At 41.9% G+C, this 22,164-nt stretch overlaps 1 protein-coding gene across 3 annotated transcripts in view; it reads right to left on the bottom strand.

Moving 5' to 3' along the window:
* The window catches only part of PTCH1 (patched 1), an 81,565-nt gene that overhangs the window by 26,496 nt on the left and 32,905 nt on the right, over positions 1-22,164 (bottom strand). For all 3 annotated transcript variants that reach the window (XM_006867639.1, XM_006867638.1, XM_006867637.1), the window contains exons 3-15: positions 19,454-19,643; positions 14,847-14,916; positions 14,631-14,722; positions 13,075-13,273; positions 12,663-12,784; positions 11,667-11,814; positions 10,556-10,687; positions 9,960-10,115; positions 9,314-9,412; positions 8,336-8,461; positions 2,312-2,430; positions 1,351-1,753; positions 646-955 (exon numbers count right to left, since the gene is read on the bottom strand). In XM_006867639.1, the coding sequence (XP_006867701.1) occupies positions 646-955; positions 1,351-1,753; positions 2,312-2,430; positions 8,336-8,461; positions 9,314-9,412; positions 9,960-10,115; positions 10,556-10,687; positions 11,667-11,814; positions 12,663-12,784; positions 13,075-13,273; positions 14,631-14,722; positions 14,847-14,916; positions 19,454-19,584 (2,107 nt within the window). In that variant the 5' untranslated portion in view covers positions 19,585-19,643. The remainder of the gene's footprint in view (positions 1-645; positions 956-1,350; positions 1,754-2,311; positions 2,431-8,335; positions 8,462-9,313; positions 9,413-9,959; positions 10,116-10,555; positions 10,688-11,666; positions 11,815-12,662; positions 12,785-13,074; positions 13,274-14,630; positions 14,723-14,846; positions 14,917-19,453; positions 19,644-22,164) is intronic.

The raw sequence follows: 22,164 nt of genomic DNA on the forward strand, positions 1-22,164 counted from the left end.
TTCCTGCATATGTCAAATGAAAAGATGATCAGATATAGAATCTTAAATTATATCTGCTGACAATCCCACATCGAATTGCATAGTTGTTGTTGTTGTTATGTGCCATGGAGTTGGTTCTGACTCATAGTGACCCTGTACAGGGTTTCCGAGGCTGTTAATCTTTACGGGAACAGAAAGCCTCATTTTTCTCCCACGGAGAGCTGGTAGTTTCAAACTGCTGATTCATAACCACTACGCTACCAGAGCTCCTTGACTTGCATAGTAGGAAGCTGCAATTTGGCAGTAAGTCAGCCTGGACAGTCAATCAACACGTTGATTTGACTTGGTCACCAAAGTAGCCATCACCCAAAACAGCACACTGGAAGAAGCATTTGCTCAACATCTTATACTTTCCATTTCCCAATGTTGACTCTTAAATTCCTAAGTCACTTGTCTCATTTTACAGGGAAAAGCCAGGCATTGGGTGAGGCTGTTGCAGAAGTACTACATCAAGGTTCTAAGCGACACTTAGAAGTCCATTTAGCATGCCACTGCTATATTATAATCTAACAGTTAACGAGAACCTAGGCGACTTGTAGAAGCTGAACACACACGAGACCAAATAATGATAGTTTGGAAAGGACATGCCCTCCAGTTAAGTCTTACCTTGAAGCCAGTCTCTGAAGTAGTGCAGCCACATTTTGGGAAGCTGTTGATTCTCTTCCAACATGACATACTTCACATTGCTGAAACTCTTGTGAAGGTCGTAAAGTAAGTGCTGAATGTTCGGGTAGTCTGCTTTCTGGGTGACTATATACATGTTGTAGAAAGAAAAGTATTTAAACTGCGCAGCAATGAAGTCATATTCTCTGGTTTCCCGGGGCACAATGTCTGTAAGGTCCAGCCCATCTCTCACTCGGGTGGTCCCATAAAGGCTGACTCCTAACAAGCCCAAGAAAAGGAAGATCACCACGACCTGCAAGAGAATAAGGCACAAGATCAACTCTTCCTTCAGAAAGATGAACTGCTTTGTTTCAACCTCATTTTTTATCTGATGGAGGGGTTGTTCTCCCAGAGGAGAAACAATAGAATTATATGAATCACATTTTAACCAAGCTCATGAAGGATTAAATAATGTTGGAGATGGAGGGAGTTGGCCTAAATTTATAGAATCCACGCCTGTGGATGATGTGCTCATTCAGACAGCCCCATGCTCTGGATAGATGGACCGTTTGGGAATCCTGAAACATACCACACCTTAAATGATCTTTTTTAAATGGTAAAAGGGAAGAAAAATAGAAGCAATATGCTGAAGGCTATAGAAGACTGTTCTTTATTATTTGAAGCACAGTCTCTTGTTTGGGTTGTTACCTTGGCTTTGGGTTTCAAGAGGAAAGGCGCATAGTGCTTCTCAGCAAAAGAGGAAAGTGTCCACTTGGTACAGGGGGGCTCGAGGCAGTGGAGGCTGGAGTCGGAGAACTGGGACAGCAGGTCCCTGGTGGAGCTGGTGCTCTCGGGGCTCTGGCAGCTGAGGGTGTCCTGGGCCACAGTGACAGGCTGCACGGAGATCTCGGAGCGTGGCTCTGCAGTGGTGTAGTAGACGTGCGTGTGGGGGTCGTACTCTGTGCGAAGCTGCACTGTGGACTGCATGGTGATCTGTGTCTCGTGGGCAAAGCTGTGGCTGCTGTATGGTGGCGGGGGGCTGTAGCGAGTGTTATCATGGGTCTCCGTGTAGGCCTGAGGCTCCACCTGAATCACTCTACTAACACAGGGACTGAAAAAGGAACATTCGGTTACAGGGATATGGTACTTTCCTTTTCCCCCAATTGCCAGGAATATGCATTTCCCCTGTCTCTGATTCAGAAGTAAAACATTATTGGAGAACTATACAAATGCGACCTAATTAATCTGGACAGGGACATGAATGAGTCCAAGGAGGCCAAATAGAAAGATGATTCCAAGTTTGGTCGATGGAAACAAGTTATATGTTGATGAACTCTTCAAAACCTAATTACTAAATATATATGTGTGTGTGTGTTTCCCCCTAGATGGGTTACCTTCAACTCTGGTTCTACTTCTAACCCGAAGAAATGACAGATTTCCAATCATCAGCAATCCCGATTGCCGATAGAAATAACTATCACGTAGCAGAACTGTGTGGATAGGAGACTGTTGAGTGGAAGGCAGGGAGAACCCTAGGGATGCCACTATTTCCCCAGAGCAGCACAGTCAGTCTGATATCTCCCCTACCTCCATTACTGTAATGTAAACTGCATTACATCCTACCTCTCTGTACCCAATGGATAAAAACCAGAGCAGCCTGATAATGTACCTTGTGAAACAGCAGAAAATATCCAATCTCCTGTCCTCACGCCTATACAAATCCATGCTGAGAATTGCAGGAAAAATGAGCAGAACCATGGCAAAATTGAACACCACCACTACAGCCGCCTAGGAGGAGAAAAGAAGGTGCCGGTCAGGTCTCAAATACAACTCTTACTGCTTTGAAAATAAAGATGTTTCAAAGCATCTTTCTTTCTCTTTCCTACTGAAGTATTTAATCCTGAAATGATGTTGGAGTTTTCCATCTTTTTTTAAATCACAGTTCCATCATTTAGATACCAATGGATTCAAGCTGTTGTGTGCCATCAAGTCAATTTTGACTCATAGTAACCCTATTGTTGTTGTTGTTAGATGTCATCGAGTCAGTACTGACCCATAGTGACCCTATGCACAGCTGAACGAAACACTGTCCGATCCTGGGCCAACCTCACTTCTGTTGCCACACTTGAGTCCATTGATGCTGCCACTTGGCCAATTCATCTCATTGGGGGTCTTCCTCTTTTTCTCGGATCCTCCACCTTACCAAACATGATATCCTTCTCTAGAGACTGGTCCCTCCTGACAATATGTCCAAAGTATGAGAGATGAAGTTTGGCCATCTTGACCTCCAAAGAGCACTCTGGCTGCACTTCTTCCCAAGCGGATCTATTGATTCTTTTGGCAGTAATCCTATAGGATACAGTAAAACTGCTCCAGAGGGTTCCTGGGCTGTAACATTTATAGGAACAGACTTCCAAGTCTTTTATCCACAGATACTTTATGGGTAGTCACTGCTAACCTTTTGTTTAGCAATCAAGTGCTTAACCATTGCACCACCAGGGCCCTTTACTGGGCTAGAATAGTCCTCATAATTCTATTCTAATCCCCCAACTCTAATAATTCCGTAAATTGCAAATATTGGACCAAACCACTAACATTTTGCTAGCTAGCAATCAAACCAAACCTGATTTACAAAAGTATAACAGAAAATTTACTGGAGATATTTTAATTCAAAACAAAAAGAACCATTTCCCTTTCAGAACATTACTAAGAATTCATGTGGCCCTGACTTACCACTTAGAAAATGTGTATAGAAAATGGATCGAATATATCAAAATGTCACCTTTAAAACATGAAATAAAATTTTAAACATGTCCCCTGAGGTTTTTAATAGGCACATTCCAAATGTGCTCTGGAGTAGCCTGTGGTGTGTGTGAGCACAGGAGCACAAAAGGTCAAGGAGAGTTAAGCAGGAAAGAAATTCCTGAGTGTGATTATAGTATGCAAAATAAATAAGGACAGATTCAAAAGTCACTCCATAACCTAGAATAAACATGGGGTGAGATGCTGGAGTGCTTTGGCAAGTCTCCTGCTGACCTAGTAAAAATTACAAAATTGGGCTGTTAATAGGAGTCAACAGAAGTCAACAGAAGACAGTGGGAAGGACTCTCCCATTCAGAAAAACATGGAAAGAAAAAACACAGAAAACTAACACTGGATTGCTTAAGTAATCTAGAAATAACCAATTAAAAACAAATGAAAAACTCTTGTGAGGTTTTTCACAAGACTGTTAAATTCTAAAATTTTCTCAATAGGGTAAATGTAGTAAAGAAAAAAAAACAAAAACCAGTAAGCAGTCCTTTAAAAAAAAGTCTAAGAGAAAACTCAGCAAAGGGCTTTGATAATAATTTTGCATTTATGCTTAAGATGCAATAACAAACAAGCCCTAGTTCTGGAGAGAGAATGTTCAAGCATTAATTCCCTGTGAAATCTACACCCACTGACACTTGAGTCAATTCAGACTCATTGTAACCCACTTCCAGGGTTTTTATGAAACTAAGACTTCATGGGAGCAGACAGCTGCATCTTTGTTTCCGCAGAACGACTGGTGGGTTTGAACCACTGACCTATGGTTAGCAGTCCAATGCATAAACTACTACACCACCAGGGCTCTGTGTTGAATCTATGTTGTTTGTTGTTAAGTGTCGCTGAGTCAGTTCTGACTCATAGCGACGCGGCATACGGTTTCTGAGGACTGGCTGTTGAGTTTGAACCACCAATCTTGCATGGTTCAAGCCGATCTTGGGGTCGAGCACTTATCCTACAGTGCCACACTAAGACTCTATAAATCTATATAGAGCCATAAAACAACTGAGAGTGTCTCCATCTCAAAACGTAACTTCTATTAATTCAAAATATATGTAACATGTTCAGTTAACACTGTAATTTAAGAAAACCCCATGGTTACCAAAATAGAATACTGTATGATATAGTGCTAGAAGGTGAGGCCCCCAGGTTGTGGAAATAACTACTACCACTCTCAGACTCGAGTTTAATAATGGTTGTCAATGAACAATGAATGAATGAACAAATGAGAGTCAGGAGAAAATGTCTACTCAAAAATCACCACTCTCTTCTCTTTCTGTATTTTAAAATTTTGGGGGATGGGTAACAGAGAAGGAGCCAGAGTAGCACAGTAAGCCATTCTTTAATAAATGAGGACTCATGGAAACTGTAGGCACAGTTTACTTAAGTGACCCTCCAGTGGCCTGGGATAGAAATGCAAACCCAACAGTACTCATTGAGCCCAGCCAGATGCTCACCTTGGGAGAACTTAGTGGGCTGGGTGTTCTACACACGTAGCTTTCCAGGCCACCACACCAGAGAATATCATTAAAGGAGAGCTTGTCTTGATGAATCATCAGTATGTACTGAAGAAAGGGAGGAGAAAACGAGAGAGAGGGAAAGGAAGAAAAACAAGCACGTGAGGCAGAGAAGATAAAGAACAGGGAGAAAAAAGGCAAGCAGAGAAGAAGGGAATAAAAGAAAAAGACGGAAGGAGAGAGGGTTCCACTATTCCACGACTCTAGTATAATTTCTTAATACCAAGATACATAATAAACAAAAACAGGACTAAAAAGAGTGTTGACCAGATACATGCTTGTACATACAGACTAAACTTTAGTCACAATGATTAATATTTTACTGTATCTTCAATTACTAAGCAGTTAGATACATTTTCATTTTCCTTGAAGCTTATATCTGTTTCAACTTTATTCATTTATTCTCGCTTCCTGTATTTATGTTCGATCAATATAAAACATATAAGAAGTTATATATGTTCTACATAAAATATGTAAAACCTAAAATAGCTTTATATTAAAAATAAACCATACTTAAATTTTTTAACTTCTTTTTTGGGGGTTCTGGTGATTATGACAATTTTTTTCACATTATAGCTACCTTACAAGTACTTAGGAAGTCTAGTGTGCATCTGTGGTGCTGTGGGTTAAAGCACTGAACTGCAAGGTCAGTTTGAACCATAAGGTCCATGGTTCAAACTCACCAGCCGCTCCTTGGAAACCCTATACAGGGTCTCTATGAGTTGGAACTGACTCATAGAGACTTGGCAGTACTTAACAACAACAATGACAGTGTGCATCAGGATTGTATTGCTTCACCGTACTTATTTGATCTGCATGCTGAGAAAAGAATCCAAGGAGCTGGGGTATATGAAGAAGAGCATGGAATCAGGATCAGAAGACGACTCAGTCTTCTAATCTGTACATTATCAGTCCTGTGATTTGTAGAGAATACAAGCTTGCTTGCTGAAAGCTAACAGGAACTTGAAGCTCTTACTGATGAAGGTCAAAGACTAAGGCCTTCACTATGGATTACATCTCAATGTAAAAAGAAAGCAAAAATCTTCACAACTGGACCAGTAAACAGCATCATGATAAACAGACAAGATTGAAGTTGTTGAGGATTTCATTTTAGTTGCATCTATACTCAATGCACTTAACAACACATAGTCAATGTCCACAGAAGCAGCAGTCAAGAAATTGTATTACAGTGGGCAAATCTGCAGCAGAAAACCTCTCTGAAATATTAAGGAGCCAGGATGTCACTTTGAGGACTAAGGTGTGCCTGACCCAATTGGTATTTTCTATTGTATCATATGCCATCTGAGTTACAGTGTTGGCAAAGAATACTGAAAGTACCATGGACAGTCGGAAGAATGAGCAAAATCTGTCTTAGAAGAAGTGCAGGCAGAGTGCTGGTGACCAGCCAGACGAGTGACACTTTGTCTCTCACACTTTGGGCATGTTCTCTGGCAGGACTCAGAAGGACATCATGCTTGGTAAAGTAGAGGGTCTGTGAAAAAGAGGAAGACCCTGACAAAATGGGTTGATACGGTTGTTGTTGTTGTGAAGTGCAGTCAAGTCGATTCCGACCCATAGCAACCCTGTATAGGGTTTCCAAGGAGCAGCTGGTGAGCTTGAACCACCGACTTTGCAGTTCAAACGACTTGGCAGTCTGACGCAGTAGCCCACAGCACCACACCAGTAGCTAGGTATAACAATGTATACAAAACTTGGAACGATTTAGCACAGGACAGCACAGGACTAGATAGTTTTTCATTGGGACATAGGGTTGCTAGGGTCACAAATCAACAACACCCAATGACAGCAGCCTCCCAAACACAAGGAGCATTGGCAACTTACAGCTGCATAAGCTATTATCAGTAATTAGTGAAATGAAACCCAAATATAATTTATTGGTTCTTTGAAAACCTATCCATTTTATGAAGTACTCACCAAATAATATATAAGAGGTAAAAGGGAAAGTCAATGTTCCTTTAAATGTTCTTTGAAAACAGTTGCTTTATCAAAAAAATTCAGTAACATTTTTGAGATACTGTAACACTGAGCCACTTCAGATTTAGGAAGACTATATTAGAAACCAGCCAAGTAGCTTTCTTCCTCTGTTGCCCTGATTGATTTCAGGATTCCTGAGAGTTTCAAGTTTGTGCAAATGGTTAACATATTTGGCTACTAATAGAAAGGATGGAGGGTCTGCATCCACCCAGAGGTGTGTCAGAAGAAAGGCCTGGTGATCTACTGCTAAAGTATCAGCCCATGAAAGCCCCGTGGAGCAGAGTTCTGCTCTGATACATACACATGGGCTCACCGTGAATGGACGGGACTCTATCACAATGGTTTCTGCGAGTTCCAAGGAGCTTATAAGCAATGTCATTCATTGATGACTCTAAACATACTGCTGATAATAGGTGCATCCCCTTTCTATGGAATTCTCCATTCTTATGAATCAGTTAACCTAGCTCTTTGTTCAGAAAAAATACCTCAATGGCTGCTAGCTAAGAAAGGGCCTGGTTCAGAGAAGAGAGAGCAGAATAGTGAGGGAACACGTAATAGCTCTGCATAAGAAAGTAAGAGTTTGCTGGGCAGTCTGAAAGCAGTGAGAAGCTAAAGAAGGGGCAGGAGAGGTGAGTTGAGGATGAAATGAGAAAGGAGAAACACTATATGCAGGCAATTCTCCATAGCAGAAAATGGGTTATACATCCTAATACTGGGATACTTCAGATTTAAGTTACCCCCTCACCTGGGCCCTTGTACCATGAATTTCCTAAGTGTCACTCTCAAGGAGTGACCACCATGCTCAGCCAGTGTGTGTCCTACTGAGGTGTTCGGATGCTAGAAGCTATGCCACTGGCATTTAAAATCCAGCAGGGGTACCCATGGTGGACAAGTCTCAGCACAGCATTCAGACTAAGACTAGGATGAAAGGCCTGGTAATTTATTCTGATAATTAGCTAATGAAGACCTTACAGACCACAAAAGAACAACAGTCTGATAAAGTGCTAGATGATGAGCTCCTTAGGTTAGAAAGCACAGTAACCACAACCACGGACTATGAAGATAGTGCCGGACTCGCTGATGCTGGGTCAGAACTGACTGCAATGGACAGGAACATAAATGGCAACTCCAGGCAGGGCCATATGGCTTATCAGGAAGGGCAGAATCCTGAAGTGGTTTTTTTTGGAGGGGACGTCCAGGTTTATTGCTTAACATGGCAGCCACCTATTTGAATAGAGCCCCAAACCCTAAAATACAACTCTACTTCACAGTTATAATCACTTATAGCACATTTGTGGAGCAAAAGCAGGCATAGATTGAAGAACATGTGAACACAGGGCTCATGGTCACTACAAGTTTAGTCCCTAGACACTCACCTGGAGGGAGAAGGCCCGCAGAGCCGGGATTGGAATCAACGCAGCCATAAAGAAAGCTGTGACATTGCTGATGGATGTGAGGGCCACACTGGCTCCCGTGCGCTTGAGACACTCCCCGGTCCTGTCCTGAGGAGGAGAAAGCATGGTGCTTCGAGTTACACAGGACAGGATCCCCATAGCACACAGAACGTGTGGCAATTCAAAAATGGGGTAAAATAGCACAACTGGTGTTTTATAATAGTGGTGGCTGGTGTTAGAGAACAAGAAAGAAATAGTTGTCAAAATCTCTAATGCTGTTATTAAGTGCCATTGAGTCAGTTCCGACTCATAGCCACCCTGTGTGAATCATCGATCTTGCAGTTAGCAGTCCTATGCTTATTCTACAGCATCACACCAGGACTCCATCTAATGCCAGTCCAATCAAACATTGTTTACCTACATAGGAAACTATTTCTACCTACGTAGTTCTACCTACATAGTCACAGTTATAACCATCCAAAGCAGGAAGCTGCAAAATAATGACTTAAATACACTAAGCAACAACAATGCAAAAAAAAAACAAACAAACTGCAATTGAACTGACTTTCATGTGTCAACATCCCATGTATGTCAGAGTAGAATTGTGTTCAACAGATCTACTTTGGCAGCAGATCACTAGGCCTTTCTCCCGAAGCACCTAAGAGTGGACTCGAATCTTCAACCTTTTGGTGAGTACCTATGTGCTTAACTGTCTGTACCACCCAGGGAGGAACTCCCAGATTTCTAAAGGCACCTCTTACAGCTACGACGTGTCCTGCAATTGTTCTAGTTCACTGTAAAGGACTCCTTATTCAGAGCCAGTAACGTGTCACTGGAGGTGGGACTAAGAGTATGTATTGGACACTACTGAGGAAAATTTAAGGACCGGTTCTCAGGAACACAGGGAGCACTGACAGTCCCCACCCCCCAAAAAGCTTTCTTCTTTTGCTTTCCTATTACCTCAAAAGGGATTCTTTTATTCTGTCCGGTTTCACTAAATGCATGTGCGAGAAGGAAAACATCATCCACACCGACACCAAGAGCAAGAAATGGCAAAACCTGCAGCAAAAACAGAGGAGAGTGGCATTAGAATGTGCAACTCACTCCCAGTCACTCTACAGCTATGACACACATTGCCACCAGAGGAGCTTACATTAATGCCTGGTAAAGAGAGTTCCCCCCACGTCTAATGGCTCCAGCTTATAGGTCTTGTACATTCTTATTTCCAAGGACCACGTATAAAATAATATTTTTTAAGTTAATAGATGAGGTACTCAGAGCATAGGCCCTGGAACACATCGACTTGTTAGAAATGCAAATTCTCAAGCACCACCCCCAGATCTGCTGAATTAGAAACACTGAGGCTGGCGGTGGGAGTCCAGCAATCTGATTTTATAAGCCCTCCAGGTGAACTGTTGCTCTAAACAAGGGTGAAACATCTCTGATAATAAACAGGCCTCCTGCCCACTGCCCCATGTGACCCGTTTACACACAGCACCCCTGAACTTATGAGACAACAGAATGGCCCAGGTTGAGTGAGGCCGGTTAGACCGGGCCTGTGGAAGGGTTTTTGTAATGAACATCGAGGGAATGCCTCCCTTAGTACCTGAGTTGTTGCAGCGTTAAAGGAAATCCCGATCAATGAGCACAGGCCCAATCCTGCAGCTACTGACAGTGCAACCAACAGGACGCCAGCCAGCCCCACGGCACCCTGGGACTTGGAGCAGTCCCAGCGCAGCATGGTTAAACAGGCATAGGCAAGCTGCAAGCAGAACAACGGGGTTGGTAGGGGACAGGTGGGGGGATGATGGGAAAGGGGAGGAGAGGAAGAAAGGGGAGGATGGGGGGGAAACATAAAACAAAAGCCAAACATTAGAATGTGTGATGATTCTAATGTTTTCCCCCACCCATCACCCCAACTCAAAAGGCAAATTCATCAAACCCCATCACGACAAAAAATGTACATTTACAGACGTCACACAAAATGATGGGCAAACCGCGAATGGGAAAAAACACTTCACAGGACCACTTTTGAAACTGTTACGAAGCTGACAGGGTCTGTAAGCTTTCTCTGTCTTAAATGCAAGTGTAGGCTAAGAGCAGTTAAAAAGCAAGAGCGGTCACGGGAAGGTAAAAACGTTAAAAAAAAATCAAAACAGTGAAGGAAACAAACAGCCCCAAGGGCAGGGATGGGATTGTTACCATGAGTAAGTAGCCACTGGCCACCCGGATAACGCTGACATCGGAGAAGGACTTGAGAATGTCATCCAGGGTGGTCGTAGTGAAGGAAAGCACCTTGTGAGAGGAGTTCTGAGCAACGCTCTGATGAACCACCTGTGGTCACAACGTAACAAACGCTAAGTCCCCAAATGAACAGAGCCTCAGTGAGCTGAAGAAGCCCTCCACTCCCCTGCCCAGCCCCCCCCCTTGTTTATGACACATTAAAAAAACATGGGGGGATGGGAGGGTTTGAACTTGGGACTCCCATGAAGTCAGGACAATGAAGATGATAGCTCATCAGTGAGAACTCGGTGCCGTGGTGATCAAGAACCACGGCCCCGTCTATTCACTGACATCTAAGGCACTCCTGCTCTCCAGAACTCTAAGACTGTTTTTGGTTCTACTAGTTCCCCTCTAATCCCAAACAACTCATTCTTACAGGCACTCCTCCCCACAACCCCCATTTGCTGGCCACTTTTAAAAGGTCAGATGCAGCTCAGTAGAGGTCGTGCTTGGGAAACAAAGGCCAGCTCCTGTCACATGACCTAAGCAGGGGCGTGCAGCTGTGAACAGATTCTATGCCTTGCTAATGTTTTCCAGACACCTTTTCTTGTTAGCTTAGTGTTTTTAAAACACTGTTATGCCTTTGCTCTAAAGTACACAATTGGGTACTGAAAGTGTTTTATGGCAACCCAATTAGAATTAGTGTCTTTTAGACATACTTTCCTGACATAAATATTATCCTAAGATTTTAAATATCAAGGAAAGAAAAAAAAAATGCCATGAAGTTCCCAGAATTATTTGTTTTGAAAATAAAATTGAATGTGGAAACAACAACAACAAACAGTGTTTAAAACATTGTTAACATGTTGTTGCTCAGTGCCTTCAGGTTCAGGTTGGTTCTGACTCACAGCGACCCTGTATAGGATTTCCAAGGAGTGGCTGGTGAGCTTGAACTGACAACTTTGCTGTTCAACCAACCTTGCGGTTCAAGCGACCTTGCAGTCTGGGTGCATTAACCCAGGACTCCTTGTTAACATGTAGTGTTTGATAATTAGAGTGTGAACTTGAATTCAAGGGGTTCCGAATTTACCTCCACATACATCCTCTGCCAGGCCTCTAGGATGGCTGCTGCTTTGTCCTCGTTCCAGTTGATGTGTGAGACATACTCGTACCCCTTGAAGTGCTCATACATTTGCTTGGGGGTCATTAACTGAAACATGGTCTGCAAGGCGTGGGCGCTGTGATGGGATTGGAGGGGCAGGAAGGCATAGCATAAACATTCCTAGGAAGTAGTTTTCACTTTGGAAAAATCCCCAGTGAGAATTTCCCCACTCAGCACCACCCCCAACTCACTCACTGAAATGATTTTCTTCTATTTAAGCACATGTTTCCATTAAAATGGGGCCTGGATGGTGACTTTGTTTAATAGCTTGATGTACCATATTAAAGGTGTAACCTTACAAACCTCTTACAGATATACCCAAAATTAAATTAATGGGCAATTTCCTTTCTCGGTTTCGATTCAATGAAACAAGAAGGGGGAGAGGAGTAGATGGGCTGACCAGATATAGTAGGCTCATTAAGGCATGGCTGCCCTGCAGAAATCTCAGATGATAGCTTTCCCCAAGGGAGACACATCACAGACTAAACACCTCACACTTGACCAGAATGTCAGTTCTTGCTCAGCAGTGAGTTCTTGGTTTGCTGTAACAGAAGGTGACTATATTCCGCTGACTTAACACTACAAGGTATGCTAGGACTAATGCCTCTTGCCTACTTGACATGCAGAGGTTGCTCTACATGTGCCCCAATTTTCTACATAATGGGACAATCTTTTAAAATCCTGGTCAGTAACTGCAGTCTTGCTGAAAACTACAAATCCACCCTTGAAAAATTCCCCACAAGGTGCTTTTTCAATCTGCTCTGGTCTCCTAATATTTCCTAATATTCTATTACACCAGACGGCTAGCAAAGGATAACAGTCGAGTATTAATACAAATATACTTGCAGATGTCAGCAGGGAAGTGGTTTCTGGGGAAAGCAGGGAAATTCAATGGCTGGGATTTTACTCTGTGTGTTAGATTACCTGACCAGTTTTCCAGTGCTATTCTTGACTGTGCCACCCACAATCAATTCCTCCTGCCAGTGCATATACTTTCTGGATAATCCATGACATCCACCATTCAGAACCAGGGCCATATCAAGAGGCTAAAATAAAAAGACAGCCACATAATGGCAGGAATTAGTAGGCAGGTCACATGCCTTGTTAAAATCCAGTACATTAAGGGCTTGTTTGTTACAGAGAGAACATTAATAACATGACTAATGAGAGGGTAAATCTTGCAGCAAAATGTAGTGCTATAAACAAACTGAGTTCCATAGACAAAACCCTTCAAAATTCTAAAAATTTAAATAAAAGGAAAACCAAAAATGGATTTAAAAAGAAAAATGGTTTTTCTCTTTGTCCCTGATGAAAAGAATCAATGTCTGTGGCTCACTTTGGTTGAATTTTTGTTGGGGGCTGTGGGGGGGCAGTCTGGATCAGCTGGATTGAGGCAGGGACGGTCCATGTAACCATGACCAACTTCAGCCTTATTCAGTATTTCCTCCCAGCTGTCCACTTGGTAGTTTATTTTCTTTAACTCTTCTAGGAATTCCAAAGGGTCAAAGTTGGTCCACCGTAAAGGAGGCTTCCCTCTGTAAAAGAAATTACCCGACAAACAATGAAAAGCAGCTTTCAAATCCTTGGTGAAATAGTAAGTTTGCATATCTATCAGTATTGCAGAAGGCTTTTTGGTAATGCTATCATTCTGGGACCCTGGCATAAAAACAAAACAAATGCTCCTATTCTAGTACATCTGCCTGCAAAACTAATGTCAGGAAATATTCTTCAACCAAGATGGCAGAGAGCCTAAGAAAAAAACGAGGGAATCAAAGAATCTTTGCTTTCATGTACTTATTATTAATTATTGGAGTCATTGTATTTACTATGGAAAATCACAATCAGCCAAAGGGTGCTTCTCAGCAGAAGATTGATATGCAAAACTGAGAGGGGAAACAAGATGGACTCACAGTGTCAAATTAGCTCTTGCCAGCCTAATAGATGCTTTACAAATGTCATCAATCAAAATATTTGATCTCTATTACCTTTAATAATCCCGTACTTATGAGCCCCCTCTGACAGTCTGGCAATCAACCAGGCAAGCCCCCTGCGGCCTCTGCAGTCACCACCATCAGGACCACCCCCCTCCCCCCCAGCCCCACTCACTTTTGAATCTGTGCTGCTGACAGACCAGAAAGGCTTTTGGCTGCCTGTTATGTGGTTCAAACCACACTGTAGCTGCTTAACCAGGCTGAAGTCATTATTCAGAATCTCCCAACCAGAAAACACAAAACCCCTTATTTCCCATCTAAACTGTACACTGAAGGTCAGGGCATGGCCACTGCAAATTGCTTTTGCAGATATGCACAAGCCAGGGCAGAAACAATAACCCAAGCCCCAACTCTTGCATAATTAACTGAAAATGTCCACACTGATCAACAATTACTCTTTAAATGATGGAGGATATATGATATCCAACTGCTAAGCATCCCTACACATTGCCTTCATAGATAGCGAATTTCCCCCTTCAATGTCATTCATGTGCTCCACAACAAAAGTTAGCATTTTACTTTACATGACCTTGTACTTTAACTTGAAATGTTTTGCTGACATCTAGTCACTGATAAAATCTTTCCTGCAAAAAAAATGAAGGATTTGCAAAACTGCAAACATTTAAAAGAGTTAAAAATCGGACTTGCTCCACAATGATTTGCATTTATTTGCATATAAATAGGTTGGTAAAAGTGAATGAAATTTAATGATGCCTACAGAACTTTTATTTTTTGAAAAGGGGAAAACATTCTAACTAAAATCCCCTCCCCCCACTATTCACTGGAAAAATGCACATGGAATTTCAATGTTTTCATTTCTTGTTCAAAACTGAAAGAGAATAAACAATGATCAAACAATGTAAGAACATTCTGTTGTGGAAAACCACATCATCATACTTACAGGAGATAAGCGGTCCCGGATTGTAACTTTGCCCCTTCCCAGAAGCAATCCAAAGGTGTAATAATTAAACAAGGGTAAAGGTATTCTATTATCTGTTAAATAAGTAAAAATGAACAAGCCACAAATTAGGCTAATGCATACCACACTGGTGTGAGGTGGGGCAGGATAGGGATTGAGAAACTTTTAGAAATGTTTATAAACAAAAAGGAGACATACCTGATCCATGTAACCTGTTTCTGTGATAAGCTCTCCGGATTTGTAGCACAAATGTTCCAATTTCCATTGTCTATAAAAAAGAAAGCAGAGATAAAAATTTTTCTCATTGTAGTCAGTTATGAAAATTGATGGAAAAACCAGTACAGAGTATGTAGAAAGAACCCCAATTTCTATCACTTTTAAGCATCTGTCAAAACTTAGCAAAGCTTTTGCCAAGAGGGACCCAGCAAGCTTGCTTTAATGAATAGATAATTCTCTATTGTAATTAACATGTGGGGTGTTTATGTAAATGAATGCTACAAAAGTACTTGAAAAGTCCTAATTTCTTAAGTGTGTTCTCCCAATAATCTTGTTTACACCATTAATTTGCTTTTCTACATACATTAGGCCACTTTAGGGCAGCCCAGTTGAATTAACACAAATTCAAAATGAATGAGGACTCAATTAGTGAAGCTTTAACATATAAGCATACATTCATGTGGGAAAATAATATTGATTTTTTAAAAATGGCATCTTTGGGGATTATACACTTATCACATACTTATATAACATGTATTGTTGTGGCTAAGTGTGGTCCAGTGGTTAGCAGTCCAGTGCTGATTCTGAAAATAACATGTAGTATTACAAATATATTTTCCTGCCTCAACCACAGATGCTGAAAAAGACACTTGTCAAGTAGACCAAATTTCCATTATAATGAGATTAGAATGGACAACTAACTCTGTTCCCGTCCTACAGAAATGACATTAAATATATTAATCAATAAAATTCAGAGTTCTATTACCTCTACAAGAACATGATGCCTTTCTGAGTGAGTTAGAGAGATAAACTTGACTTGAAAAAAAGATTTTGAAGGTTATGGGAAATAAAAGAGAAGAGTCAAACAAAAAACTCCCTCTACACTGCTCTGGTAGCGTAGTGGTTACGAATCGGGCTGCAAACCTCAGGGTCAGCAGTTCGAAACTACCAGCTGTTCCACGGGAGAAAGATGAGGCTTTCTGCTCCCGTAAAGATTTGCAGCCTCGGAAACCCTGTGCAGGGTCACTATGAGTCGGAACCGACTCCACAGCACATAACAACAACAACAACAACAACACTGCTTTCTATTTTATTGGTGTGGTGCTGCCAGTTAATGCGCTGGACTGCAAGGTCGGTGGTTCAAGCGCACCAGCTGCTCCAGGGAAACCCTATCCAGCGTGGCTATGAATAGGAACCGACTCCATGGCATTTCAACAAAGGACGGGTGGGGAATGTGGTGGCTCTGTAACATAAGCACTGGTCATCAAACCACAAGGTCTGTGTGGCTGGAGACCACTGCCGTGGCAGAAAGAAGCTCTCTGTTCCTGCTAAGATTTATAACCTCAATACAGAGTCCCTATGAATTGGAACTGACTTGACTGCACTTAACAACAAGGGACAGATGTTTCCAACTAAACGAGCTTTCTATACTCAGTCCTGTTCCCTGTCCCTCCTCTCAGAACCTTTCCATCCATCTCTTGCAGCCCTGCTGAAAGTAACTCTTCTGAACGCCAGACATTAGTAGGCCAGATCTCCTGCCTGGAGATTGAAGCACCTGCAGTGGGGACCATCTGTGTTTGGCTTTGTACGTGGTCCACTTGTATCAATGACTTGTATCAATGACTGTAAGCGCCTTGAAATTAAGGGCCAAGTTATTTACCCATTGATCTCTCCTTCCTTCCTTTTCACCCATTCATAAATTTATTATGTTTTAATTCTACCTAGCATTAACACAGAGTATCAATGACCATGTGATGATACACAGGCTGGAGTGAGCTACATGCTAAGGGTCTCCAGCTGTTACCAGAAGCTATAAGAACGGCATGGAACAGATTCTCCCTTAGATTCCTCAGAAAAAAACATCAGCATAGTGAATACCCCGATGATTTCAGAGTCCTACCCTTCAGACCTGTGAGACAATAAACATCTGTTCTTATAAACCGCCTAATTTGCATGTGTAAACATATACATAGACCGATGGATCTGAGTAGCTTCTCAAACATAACTTAATCAGTTAACTCTTATTTAGGCTTTTTAAAAAGGGTATGACTGTGCATTAGGAAAGTAATAAAGCTTGAAGCCACAACCATCATCCAACTTGGGCAAAGGTTCTAATCAGTATACTAGTCAGTGTTCACACCTAAAAAACTGGAATGATCTGAATGAGGAGTTCTGTAAAGTTCATTACAATGCGTAACAGCTCTCTGCTTCTATCTCAGCTTAAGAAGAATATGATTTTACTGTGTAGACCTAACAATGAAAGGAAGTTAAAGCAGTTGACTGCTCAATTCTCTTCATTGTGTATTTGAAAAATCAGCGGCCATTGAGTTGACTCCAACTTCGAGTGATCCATGCTTGTAAGAGTGTATCCGCTCCATGTATTTTCCAATGGATGATTTTTTGGGGGAACAAGACGGCCAAGACTTTCTTCCAAGGTTCCTCTGGGTGAATTCGAACTGCCAGGCTTTTGGTTAGCAGCAGAACACATTAACTATTTGCACTCACATGTGAATAACAAGACCTCTCAAGTAGGGTACCACAGGTTGTTGTGAAGTCCCATTGAGTCAGTTCAGACTCATAGCAACTCTGTATAGGGTTTCCAAGGAGCAACTGGTGAGCTTGATCTGTCAACCTCGTAGTGCAAACTTGCCTTGCAGTCCAGTGCATTAGCCCACAGTACCACACCAGGATTCCCTGGGTTGTTGTTAAGTGCAGTCGAGTCAGTTCCAACTCATAGCAACCCTGTATAGGGTTTGAGGGACTGGTGAGCCTGATCCCCAACTTTGCGGTTCAAATCGACTTTGCAGTCCAGTGCATTATCCTGCAATGCCACATACCACTAGCTATATTAAAAATATGTAGAGTGCTTACAATAAACCTGGGACACCCATTTATAGCCCCTCTACTTCAAATTTTTCAAAACTATCCTTGGTAGTTGGTTCCTTTATGGTGCGCCTAATAGACTTGAGCTCTGGTAGCGTAGTGGTTACGAATCGGGCTGCTAACCTGAAGGTCAGCAGTTCGAAACTACCAGCGGTTCTGCAGGAGAAAGATGAGGCTTTCTGCTCCTGTAAAGATTTACAGCCTAGGAAACCATGTGCAGGGTCGCTGTGAATCAGAAACGACTCTACGGTACTTAACAACAACAACAACAAACTGAGCTGGAGGGCTACGTTGGCATGAGTTTGGATGTACTTTTCAGCTAAGATGACTTAACAACATTAAAGTACCTCTTGACATTTTCCATAACCCTTTTCTACACAGGCTTGATCTTATCCTGGAACTACATGGCCACAAGTCTATGTTTAGAATGACCCATCCAGGCCCCTGGGATCACACACCTTGGCCTGGAGCAAGTCTCAGAACCAATCTGGTTCTATCCATGAGGAATTGGAAGCTAGAGGAGGGACAGGCATCCCTTCTTACTTGTACTCTTGCCACTGGTTGTCCCCTGGTCTTTGACTATGTCTATGCATTCCTTCCTTACTTCTCACAGGTGAAAAAAAATTGACTGTCAACTGCTCAGAGGCACTACAAACCCTTGAGGGAGGGACCAGGTTAGGTAAGTACCAATGCAGTGGTTCCTTAGAGTTGCAATTTCAATAACAAAAGGAACAGACCCAACTTAATTCAGCCAATCAACAAAACACACATTCTTTTCCAATGTTGGGGTATGATACTGAACAAGATGGGATCCCAGCCCTGAACTACCTTAGGGGTTACAAGGATATGAAAAAGGACTGCTTGTTTTGTTTTCGTATATTTTTACTATACTCATAGCATCTTCCATTACTTGTAGCATTAAAGGATGATGTTTTTAAAGGTGTATGTGTATGTGCATGTACTTGATGCATATGTGTGTATATATCCACCTTACGCAACATTATCTGTCAGTACGATTTCACTGTGACTTAATACCTCTTTCGCTTTATGGTACAAACAATTGCCAATATGTATAGGGAAGATGAAGTAATGAGATTTATTTTCTCCCTTCCTCTTTAATTTTTTGAATGTCTTTAAGTTAATTAATAAACCAAACCAAACAAAATGTAAACCACTGCCATTGAGCAGAATTTTGACTCATAGAGACCCTGTATAGGACTTCTGAGGAGAAGCTGGTGAGTTTAAACCACTGACCTTATGGTTAGTTGTCCAGTGCTTATCCTACAGTGCCACAACTGCCCAATATAAGGTGCAAGTCTGTAATCTTTATGGAAGCAGACTGCCCCATCGTTCTCTCACAGAGTAGCTGGTAAGTTCAAACAAGCGAACTTTCAGTTCCATCTGTAACTGCTGCAAAAGATATCGTCTGCAATCTAAACCTCTTTAGGATGGGTGTGAAACTTTCCAAGTGGCTTCTTGAAGAATCACCTCATTTAAGCATAAGTGTCAAGATATTGATTGAAAATGCATTATAAAGAAAAGTACTTGGCTTGAATACCAACCTCTATAAACAATTCATGAAGGAAAAAAGCTACAATTTCATTAGAAAACTATTTGAACAAATTACTCCAGGTATATTTCCAAGACAACCTTATCTACTAAAATAAACTGGGCCCATACCAGCAGCTTCTACCTGCCCGGCTTACCTGTTATACATATATACGTGGACTCGGCTTGCCTGCAGCGCCGAGTCCAGGTGCTGTCGGAGTGCTTCTGTGGTCAAAACATTAGCACCTTCTTCTTTCGGGGTCTGTATCATGAGTTGAGGATTAAACATGGCCTCTTCTCCAATCTTCTGGCGAGTATAATTTAATTCACGACTTACTCGTCCACCAACTAATGAACATATACAGGTTTCAATTAGAAGGGCAAAACCATCACAAATCTACGTTCTATCTGTGGTCTTACTAACAACTCTGTGATACCCAAGGAATGAATCCTGGTCACGAAAATATATGGCTGATGATTCACATACATCAAGTGAAGTAACATTCACTTTATCATTATTGGCAACACTAACTTTACAAATAGTTCACATGTAAAAAATACTTACCAGAAACAAGCAAGATGTCCTTCAATAGGTGAATGGCTAGTCCATATAGTGGAGTACATTTTTTAAAAAAAACCACTGCCAGAGTGGGTTACAACTCACAGCACCCCTATAGGGCACAGCAGGACTGCCGTAGTTTTCCAAGGCTGTGGATCTTTACAGAAATATTATCTTTCTCCTGTGGCTCAAACTGAGGGGTTCCAACTGACACCCTTCTTAGCAGCCAAGCTTCTAACCACTCTGCCACCAAGGTTCCTAATGAAGAGTTGTTGTTATTGTCAAGTGTTCTCTAGTGGGTTCTGACTCATAGCGACCCTGTATAGGGTTTCCGAGGAGCAGCTGGTGGGTTTGAACTGCCGACTTTGTGGACGGAAGTCTAGTGCTGATCCTACAACACCACACCAGGAATCTAATGAAGTGTTGTTATTGTTGTTATGTGCTGTGGAGTTGGTTCCGACTCATAGCGACCCTGCATAGGCTTTCTGAGGCTATAAACCTTTACGGGAACAGAAGGCCTCATCTTCCTCCTGCGGAACACCTAGTAGGCTTTGAACTGCTGACCATGAGATTAGCAGCCCGATTCATAACCACTATGTTACTAGAGTATGACTTAGTGATAAAACGAAATGAACTATCAACCAGCAAAATGACATTGTTGTTGTGAAATACTGTCGAGTCGGTTTTGACCCATAGCAACCCTGTATAGGGTTTCTGAGGAGCATGGAGGACTCTTAAATGCATACTGCTAGTGAAAGAAGTCAGTCCAAATAAGTTACATACTGTAGGATTCCAACTATATGCTATTCTGTAAAAGGCAGACCTCTAGGGACAGTTAGAAGGTCTGGTTGAACAATGGTAATGGTTAGGCACTTTGTTACTAACCAAAGACTGTGGTAGTTTGAACCCAAACAACCACTCCAGGGAAAAAAGACTTGGCGATCTCCCCCTCACCAAAATTTTAGCCTAGAATCTAATGGGGTAGATCTCAATATAGGGTCATTATGAGTCAGAATCAGATGACACACAACAACAACACAGAGACAGTACAAGTGACTTCTAGAGGAGGGGGAAAGAAGGCAGAATCCAGGGTATTTTTACGGCTGTGAAACTATTCTGTGTGGTACTATAAAGTTGGACACATGACATTATGCATTCATCAAAAACTTTAGAACAAAGAATGAACCCTTATGTAAATAGGGTTAATAACAATGTATCAGTATTGCTTCATCAATTGTTAACAAATGTACCATATGGATGCAAGATGTTAATAATAATAATCAGAGAGAAATATTCACTAAACCCATTAATGCTTGCCTGCCACAGACAAACCTTATAGGTGTGCACTTTGTCCACATTATAACGAATATACCATATGAATAGAGGGGGAGAGAAAACTTGAGACACCCTTTCCTTGCAGACTAGACAAAATACCCCTGTTACAATTTCTTTCACTTGTATAAACAATCTGCTCCTGCAGCACATTCAACATCAATGGCTTCAATTTACACTCTTCTCCTAAACACTCTGGCAAAGGTAACAGTAAAATTTCTCCGGCATCCAAAAAGAAACAAGAAAAGGTGGCAAATGTGTGTTCAGTATAAAACTGTCAGGAAGATAAATAATATGATTCTAATCAAATCCACAGGGAAATCCCAGTTAAAAGGAAGGCAATGTATCTCAGTCCTTCTATCATGTGTAGTTCCAGAACCTGGTTCTATCAGACTCACCTGGTAAACACCCAGAAAACACTGATGCCAGGTTCTGAGTCACCCCAGAAGCTCCCCAGGTGATCCTGAACATAGCTGCTGTCTCAGAACTAGCTTGGTCAAAGCCAAGTATACTGGAAGCCAACATAATTAGGCACAGGTGACCACACACCATCAACCACCTGACACTGTTGCTACAAACAGATTCCTTCCCACCCCTTTATTTTAAATCCTTCAGGTTATATTTCAATTATGGTTCTGGACCAAGACAAGGTCAGAATGCTGCACCTAGCTGGGAGGGGCTGCCAGAAGGGAGATGCATTTCTCACTAGAGTGGGTGAGTGTCGGATGTGTGTGCATGCGTGTGTGTTGTGGGGAGTCAGATCCAACACTGTTCTGCGTAGAAGTCCATGAGGGAAAGAGCAACAAAGTAGAGAAAGAGAATTCTAGAAGCACACCTCCTTCCTCTTACAACCATGCATTTGCACACACCCACATATACACCCCACATTCACAAACTTGCACTCCACACCAAACACACCCCAAACACACAACAGAAACATACCCTCTCACCCCAAACACACAACATAAACACTCAAGG

This window comes from Chrysochloris asiatica, unplaced genomic scaffold (genome assembly GCF_000296735.1).
Source record: "Chrysochloris asiatica unplaced genomic scaffold, ChrAsi1.0 scaffold00107, whole genome shotgun sequence".
Lineage (NCBI taxonomy): Eukaryota > Metazoa > Chordata > Mammalia > Afrosoricida > Chrysochloridae > Chrysochloris > Chrysochloris asiatica.